The following is a 10,000-nucleotide window of genomic DNA, read 5'->3' as shown; positions in this document are numbered from 1 at the left end:
CCTTTTGTGACCTTTACAAAGTTTTTAATTAGGATCGGCGCCTCCTGCTGACATGCACTATGGGCAGTGCGGCTGGAGGGAAGGGCCCATGGCTATGAAATTAAACTGTCAATCAAAAGCAAAAACCGTAGCGCCAGCCAATCAGAATCACAGATATACAGTGCTCTCAGACGATGATGTCATAATGCAGAGAGCAGCGAAGGACCTTGAACTCATAAACCCAGATGCACATACATATTTAAATGTGAATTTAAATACTCAACGAGCAGAATTAATGAGTGTGTGTGAATAAATAATTTGCTATATCTACACTGCAGACTTATGATATGCTTGTGTGAAAAAAAGTGCAAAAAAATAATACCATGTTTTTCAAATATGTTTCCACGGTAAGACAGATAGAAAACAAACCACAGAAGAACAGAATAAAATAACAAACAAACGACAGACAGAATGAACAAATAAATGATAAATGACAAAGTCAACAAGATAAACAGACAACTGAAAGACAGTGAACAAACAAATAAACAATAGAAGGAAAAACAAACAAAACAGAGAATAAACAAATGAGCTACCCAAAGACAAACAAAAACAGAGGGCAGAACAAATAATAGATAGAAAGGCAGAAATAAAACAAACAAACAAACAAACAATAGAAGATAGAAAAAACAAACAACAGAGAGGCAAAACAAACAAACAAATGATGAAGGCAAACATATAACAAACAAATGATAGAAATGCAGAAGAAACAAACAACTGAACAGAAAAAGAACAAACAAATGACAGAAGACAGAACAAACAAACTATAGAAAGGCAAACAAACATATGAACAATAGAAGACAGAGCAACCAAATGATAGAAGACACAACAAACAAACAAACAAACAAACAAAAGCTAGAAAAGAAGAACAAACCAACAAGAATAATAGAATGGAGAACAATCAAACATAAACAATAGAAGGAAGAACAAACAAACATGAACAATAGAAGGAACAACAAACAAACATGAACAACAGAAGAAAGAACAAACAAACAACAGAGGAACTAACAAATGATAGAAAAGTAGAACAATCAAACAAATTAACAACATAAAGAGAACAAACAAATGACAGAAGACGGAACAAACAAACAAACAATAGAAAGGCAGAACAAACCAACAAGAATAATAGAATGGAGAACAATCAAACATGAACAATACAAGAAAGAACAAACAAACATGAACAATAGAAGAAAGAACAAACAAACATGAACAATAGAAGAACAAACAAACATGAACAATAGAAGAAAGAACAAACAAACATGAACAATAGAAGAACAAACAAACATGAACAATAGAAGAAAGAACAAACAAACATGAACAATAGAAGAAAGAACAAACAAACATGAACAATAGAAGAAAGAACAAACAAACATGAACAATAGAAGAACAAACAAACATGAACAATACAAGAAAGAACAAACAAACATGAACAATAGAAGAAAGAACAAACAATAGAGGAACTAACAAATGATTGAAAAGTAGAACAATCAAACAAATTAACAACATAAATAGAACAAACAAATGACAGAAGACAGAACAAACAAATGATAGAAAGGCAGAACAAACAAACAAATGAATAACATAAATAGAACAAACAAATGGAACAAGCAAACATTAGTAAGACTGAACAAACATTCAGAAAATGACAGAAGACAGAACAAACAAACAAACAAACAAACAAACAATAGAAAGGCAGAACAAACAAGCAAATGAACAACATAAATAGAACAAACAAATGACAGAAGACAGAACAAACAAACAAACAAACAAAAAAACAATAGAAAGACAGAACAAACAAGCAAATGAACAACATAAATAGAACAAACAAATGACAGAAGACAGAACAAACAAACAAACAAACAATAGAAGGGCAGAACAATCAAGCAAATGAACAACATAAATAGAACAAACAAATGGAGCAAGCAAACATTGGTAAGACTGAACAAACATTCGGAAAATGACAGAAGACAGAACAAACAAACAAACAAACAACTGAAAGAAAGAACAAATAAACATAAAAAAGAACAAACAAACAAACAAGAGAGGAACTAACAAACGATAGAAAAGCAGAACAATCAAACAAATTCACAACATAAATAGAACAAACAAATAACAGAAGACAGAACAACCAAACAAACGATAGAAAGGCAGAAGAAAGAAACAAACAAATAAACAATAAAGGAAGAACAAATAACCAAACGAACAACAAAAATAGAACACACAAAAGAAGGTGGAACAAATAAACAACTGAAAGAAAGTACAAATAAGCAAATGAACATCACATAAATAGAACAGACAACAGAAGGTAGAACAAACAAATAAAAGAAAAGCAGAACAAACAAACAAACAAACAACAGAAACAAAACAAACAAATGACAAAAGACACAACAAACAAATCATAGAAAGACAGAACAAACAAACAAATGAACAGCCAAAACACAACAAACAAACAACAGAACAAACATCAAAGAATAGAAAGACAGAATTAAAAACATAATAAAAAAACAACTAATATTTAAGCGATAAAAAGACCAACGTAACGATGAAACAAAAACAATTGAATGATGGAAGGACATCGCAAACAAACAAATGACAAAATACAAACAAATAGAATGAACAGAAGAATGACAGATGGATGGACGGATCATATTTTTTGAGCACTATGGATGTTTAATTTAATTCATTTTACTTCGGCTTAGTCCCTTATTTATTAGGGGTCGCCACAGCAAAATGAACCACCAAGTATTCCAGCACATGTTTTATGCAGTGGACGGCGTTCCAGCCGCAACCCAGCACTGGAAAATAAAACGCATACACTCTCGCACTCACACACACACACACACACTCATACACCACAGCCAATTCAGTTCTTCCAATTCACCTATAGCGCATGTCTTTGGACTGCGGGGGAAACTGCAGCACCCGAAGGAAACCCACACAAACTCGGGGAGAACATGCACTGGGCTGCCCACAATTCAATTAATATTTTACCAACCGATACCAACGCCACGGAATTTCGATATCAACTCAACTAAATAAAACAGACATTAATTTATTCCATCTACCATGCAAATGGAGAGTGACTGGCAAACACTAACCGGTGCGCGGGTTGATGCTGAAGAAGTTCTGCGGGTTCCCACTGGAGATGCGGAAAGACAGACGGGGCTCTGCAGTCGTAGCGTCAGGGTCCTGCGCCTGTATCTGGATCACTGACTGGTCCTTTGGGGAGTTTTCCAGAATTGTGGCGTGATACATTGGTTCAGACGTAAGGGGAGAGTTATCATTCACATCCTCAACCTGTCAAAACACACATACACAACAAACAATATTAATACATTAATATATACCCATGGAGCTACACATGTATAATGTACAGTTGAAGTCAGAATTATTAGCCCCCCTGAATTATTAACGGAGACATTTTTTTCAACAATTCTGCACATAATAGTTTTAATAACTCATTTCTAATAACTGATTTATTTTATCTTTGCCATGATGACAGTAAATAATATTTGACTAGATATTTTTTCAAGACACTTCTATACAGCTTAAAGTGACATCCAAAGGCTTAACTAGGTTAATTAGGTTAATTAAGCAGGTTAGGGTAATTAGGCAAGTTATTGTATAACGATGCTTTGTTCTTTAGACCAGCGTTTCCCAACCCTGTTCCTGGAGGCACACCAACAGTACATATTTTGGATGTCTCCGTTATCTGACCCATTAACTTCAGGTTTTGGTGTCTCTTCTGATGTTATGATAAGATGATTTAGGTGTGTTTGATAAGGGAGAGGTTAAAAATGTGGACTGTTGGTGTGCCTTCAGGAACAGGGTTGGGAAACACTGCTTTAGACTATCGAAAAAAATATAAGGGGCTAATAATTTTGACCTTAAAATGGTTCATAAAAAATTTAAAACTGCTTTTATTCTAGCCGAAATAAAACAAATAAGACTTTCTCCAGAAGAAAAAAAAAATTATCAGACATACTGTGGAAATGTCCTTGCTCTGTTAAACATCATATTATAAATATTTAAAAAAGAAAAGAAAAAAATTCAAAGGGGGATAATAATTCTGACTTCAACTGTATATTACATATATTATTCATATATAAATACACAATATGAAATAGAATCAGCATTAAGTAAGGTACTTTTAAGAAAAACAATTATTAATTACATCATGACAAGTGTATTTAAATTACATTTCTAATTACTTTGTCTGAAAAGTAACTGTTACTTGGTAAGCTATTTCATTACTTGACTAAATACTAAAAATCCCCATAAATCTCAATGCTTAGAAACAAGCGGCAACATCCCACTCTCCCGTGTAAAGCTAATATGAAAGTAACTGTAATTGCAATTCATCGAAAGGCCACTGGGGCTGGCTACAAAATAGAGGTCATCTCTATTGACTCCAATGTTAAAATGCCCATCAGACAAAAATATGTTTACAGCCTGGTACAAAAAACTATTTTGGTGTATATCACTAATATTACACTTCATGACAACTGTGAGGGGGGACATCTTACTTATTGTATCATCTTTTATATTAAGCCTCAAAATTACATAATTAAGGCCGTGGCCACTTGGGTGACAGCTACGTCTCTGCTACGTCACCTCAATTTGGAAGAAATTAGCATTTTCCTCAAGTAGAAAAATGTAATAAGAACAATGCTTATGTCTCAATGTATTATAACAGTGCTTAAGACTCAACACTTTATTGATATACTGTAGTTTACAACCAAGCACATGTGGTCAGAACACAAACGAATCATATTAAATTAAGTATTAAGTGTTTCTCCTAAAGCAAAATGCAAACAGGTAGAGGTCTACATTCTGAAGTCAGCGACCAGATTACTGAAATTTCCCAATAACTCACGGTAGCTGTCAGTAACTCCGGTGTAATTTGAACAGAGTGGGTGGTCTAATAATATAACACTTCCGAGAACCAATGTTATCTCGGAACAGCATATCTGGGATTTCCTCATTCTTATGGAGAACCAGTACAGCCAGTGCTCACGACTGTTACACGATGAATGCATGGACTGCATAACGGTCCTCAGAGTGGGTTTACCAACAAGGGAGAGCAAAGGGAAGATGTGCTGTCTCTCATCTTGCATTTGAAAATGGTCAGTTTACTGTTAGGAAACCCACATCAGGCAAGTCTTTTTCATGCGTCAAAAAGTTAAAAAGAGTTAACTGTGTTTTTTTATAACTTCTGACTATGGATAGTTTATTATTAGGCTATTCATAGGCTATATTTGTAAATACAGCTGATGTTCACAGCCAAAACTGGGAAGGCTTTTATACTTAACGCGCTCGCCGGAAACACGAGCCTTTCTCATGTGAGATTGTCAACTGTGCAGACGAATATCAAATATGGCAAATTAGAAAAGTTTGGTCAGTTAAATTATGCAACTCTAAGTAATGTTTACTCAGCAATAATTCCCCAGTACCGATAACAGAACCGTTAACAGCAGAGCTTATCAATACTTTAGTCTCTTATAATTTAGCACAGATAACAATAAAGTACCTAGTTTCAGTACCCATCCCTGCAAATGAAAAAAAAAAATTGCCTACAATCCTTGCACGACATAGTTTTATTTGTTATCCGTCTCTTTTGGTAGTACCCAATTTCAACGTGAGATTTTGGAAACCAGATCTAAATTTAGCAGGAACGGTCGGGTAGAAAACGGGGCGGGTCAGGCAGCGGGTGAACAAAGGCTGAGTATATGGAGGGAGCGGTCGGTTGCGGAATAAAACCTTGCAGGAGCAGGACTAAAAAAATAGTCCCGCGCAGACCTCTACAAGCAGGCATGTTTAGCTCTGCCCATGCCCCACCTCTATGCCCTTACTACGTTACTACGGAATGATGCATGGTCAGCGCAATGATGCGCGGAACAAGATGGTGACGCTTGGCCCCACCCACTTGCAGCTTCATTTGCACTCTTCAGAAACCTATGGGTAATGTCTCGGACACTATGTCCATGTTTTTAGTTTATATTTTTAGTCTATAGGAACTTTCAGTTTTGTTTTTAAATAAAATAAAATAACGCTTGCATTGTAAGCAATATATATATCAATACACAAAAAGTTTCAAATTAATGACACCATATTTCATACATATTTATTTCCAAAATATTTAATTGTGTAAGCATGTGCAAATATCAGACAAACTTCTCTAGTTTCTTATGCTAAATATATAAAAATACATGTACTGTATAACACACACACAATTACTCTACATGTCTGAATTGATTTATATAGAGCTTTTTAATTTACGTACAATGTTCAAGGTGAGTATAAGTAACTGTAATTAAATTACTTACAAAATAACAGTAATCCCTCACTCAAATTTTTCAGTGAACATGTAATTTAATAACAGAAACTCATTACTTTGTAAGTAATTACACCCAACACTGAATAGTATGCACTGTAATGTACCTGTATATAGACTTGTAGCGCTGCAGACTGTGGAACCACACCCAGATCAGTGGCGTACACCGTCAGCCAATAGGAGTCCTGCGTTTCCCTGTCCAACAGATCAGTCGTGTAGATCACGCCTGTGATATAAAATACATGAAAATGTTTTAATTCCAGTCAAACAGCATTGCTCATTTAGTTTCAAGTATGCTACACTCAGAATGACAAACTCATTTTCACTCTGATAGCAATAATTAGTGTAAAAAAAAAAGCAATTACTGAGCAGAAACATTAAAGCGGAGGAGAGTAAATTATTCAAATGTTAAAACGTTCCAATATCTCAGATTATTAGTGAGCAGTTTGTCAGGTGATTTTCTTGAAATGTGTGTGTGTGCTGCTATCAAAACATTGATGTGGCAGTGTGAAGCTCATTCTGAAATGTCTTACGTTGCTTTGTTTGATGTTTGCTGTAATTAAAACATGAAGACAGGGCGGGACATTTGAAGTAGCCCCTCCCTCTTTAAAAATACAATACAATTTCCCTTACTAATATACGCATGTGTTTAGGCAAATCCTCCACATAAATGTGAAAAAGTGACTGATTTCATCTTGAAGTACTGGTATACTGATAATTTATTTACACACAACTTTAACACTATGGCTCAAACAATGGTGTGAGTTTGAGGCGGGGTTTCCTGCTTGACTGGCCAATGGCAGTGTTCTGGAAACCTGTCTGAAAGCAGTTATTGTTTTGGAGCACTTTTGTGTTGATGCACCTTAAATAAAGCTGTGAGTGTTTGTACGCGTGTTATAATCCAGCAGCTCACAGGTTGTGGTAAATTTAGATCAATAAGGAGGTCACTTCCATAAGTCATGGAGCCGAAACGGAGCAGAAAAACACACAGCCCTCAGGCTAAAGACAAAACAACAGCTCGACATTTTCAAGCACTCCACGTAACCATAAACCCCGGCTTTCAATCTTGGGGACAAAAATAAAATTATGCTCATGGACAAGAACAAGAAAACAAAACAAAAATAATAAGCAAAGCCATTTTTCTTGGGAACAGGTTTGCCACAAAAAGCAAGAATTTGTGTGTGTTGTTTGACTGTCAACTAGGTACAAATAACAAAAACAAAACTAACTAAATACATAGACATTTTTAAAATAATAATATTTATTATAATTAAATACTTGTGTGAAAACTGCAGTTACCTATGTAAGGGTGGGTGGATGGATGGATGGATGGATGGATGGAACGATAGCTAGATGGATGGATGTAACGATAGCTAGATGGATGGATGGATGGATGGATGGATGGATGGATGGATAGAACGATAGCTGGATGGATGGATGGATGGATGGATGGATGGATGGAACGATAGATAGTACGATAGATAGAACTATAGCTGGATAGATAGATGGATAGATGGATGGATGGATGGATGGATGGATGGATGGATAGAACGATAGCTAGATGGATGGATGGATGGATGGATGGATGGATGGATGGATGGATGGAACGATAGATAGAATGATAGACAGAACGATAGCTAGATGGATAGATAGATGGATGGATGGATGGATGGATGGATGGAACGATAGCTAGATGGATGGATGTAACGATAGCTAGATGGATGGATGGATGGACGGATGGATGGATGGATAGAACGATAGCTGGATGGATGGATGGATGGATGGATGGATGGATGGATGGATGGATGGATGGAACGATAGATAGAACGATAGATAGAACTATAGCTGGATAGATAGATGGATAGATGGATGGATGGATGGATGGATGGATAGAACGATAGCTAGATGGATGGATGGATGGATGGAACGATAGATAGAATGATAGACAGAACGATAGCTAGATGGATAGATAGATGGATGGATGGATGGATGGATAGATGGCTGGATGGATGGATAGAACGATAGCTAGATGGATGGATGGATAAATAGAACGACAGCTGAATGGATGGATGGATGGACGGATAAAACGATAGCTAGATGGATGTATAGATGGATGGATGGATAGAATGATAGCTGGATGGATGGATGGATGGAACGATAGATAGAACAATAGCTAGATGGATGGATGGATGGATAGATAGATAGAACGATAGCTAAATAGATAGATGGATGGATGGATGGATGGATGGATGGATGGAACGATAGATAGAATGATAGACAGAACGATAGCTAGATGGATGGATGGATGGATGGATGGATGGATGGATGGATGGATGGAACGATAGATAGATAGCATTGTAAATGAATATTAGCTGCTTCAGTTCAACATCTACATTAGCAGGTAATGAAGATGAAACCAGGATGGACATTTCAGCAAGACAGTGATCCAAAACACAGTCAAGGAGACTCTCGAATGCTTTCAGAGAAATAAAATCAAGCTGTAGAATGGCCCAGCCGATCACCTGACTTGAATCCAATAGACAAAACAAAATAAACCTCGGATTTGATAGACGAGACCCACAGAACCATCAAGATTTTCACACTCTGCTGAACTCTGTAGAAAAACTCACACCTGAGCAACGCATGTGACTTCATTCTCCATATGAGATGCATCTTTAAGCTGCCATCATTAAAAGTATTAAATATGTTTCAGTAGTTCAGCACTTTCTCCTTGAGTCATTCCATTGTTATTACACACAACTCATTTTTCAGATTTGTTTGTTTTGTTTTATTTTTATGCTTGTATTGATTGGGTTTTACCTAAATCTGGTTCAATTCCACGCCAACAGCTCCTTTAGAAATATTACTCCCATTTTCCCCGCTGTTTTTAGTAAGAGTGCATACAAAAAGAATAGTAATAAATAATGTAGTATTAATAAACATTATATATAGTAAATGTCTATGTGAATTGAACATTTTTTATACAATCGTTCATCCCTATATATTTTTATAATGCTCTACATAGCAGATATATATATATATATATATATATATATATATATATATATATATATATATATATATATATATATATATATATATATATATATATATATATATATATATATATATATATCCATCCACTGTAGATTTTTTTTACGCCTCTGTGCTTTGGCAGAAACTTTGGTGTAATTCAACCGTGTTAAATTACTGCAAGGGAACTACAATTAGAGTTGAATCAGGTGAAGAAATCAGATCAGGTTTCACTGTGCTAAAACACTGCCTGAGCGTTTATGTGTGTCTGTGTGTGTGTGTGACATCAATAATTCAGTCTGTTAGCCTGTAGGATTCATAAAACCCTTTAGTTCATTGTGTGAGAGTGAGAGCAGACGTAATATATTCTGCACACCAGCAGAAGAGCCGGAGGAATCTGAAAATGAGAGAAGACAACGAGAAAAAGAGAGAACGCGAGGCAGAGAGAGAGAACGAGAGGCAGAGACGGAGAGTGTGTTCAGTTCTCTGAGGTAATAGAAACTCACTTTAGCCAATCACTGACACAGATTGGAAGTCCAGGCTGACAAACCAGAGTCATTTCACAACGTTTACCGCTAACCAGAGCGACTCATTCAA

At 35.9% G+C, this 10,000-nt stretch overlaps 1 protein-coding gene across 1 annotated transcript in view; it reads right to left on the bottom strand.

Moving 5' to 3' along the window:
• Window positions 1–3,129: 3,129 nt before the first annotated feature.
• LOC130220278 (protocadherin Fat 3-like) overlaps window positions 3,130–10,000 on the bottom strand; it is a 36,355-nt gene continuing 29,484 nt past the window's right edge. The window contains 2 exon segments of the mRNA XM_056452650.1: window positions 3,130–3,333; window positions 6,478–6,596. Coding sequence (XP_056308625.1) covers window positions 3,130–3,333; window positions 6,478–6,596 — 323 coding nt within the window.

This window comes from Danio aesculapii, unplaced genomic scaffold, assembly GCF_903798145.1.
Source record: "Danio aesculapii unplaced genomic scaffold, fDanAes4.1, whole genome shotgun sequence".
Taxonomy (NCBI): domain Eukaryota; kingdom Metazoa; phylum Chordata; class Actinopteri; order Cypriniformes; family Danionidae; genus Danio; species Danio aesculapii.
Note: the sequence above shows the minus strand (reverse complement) of the source record. Positions and strands in the feature narration are given on the sequence as shown.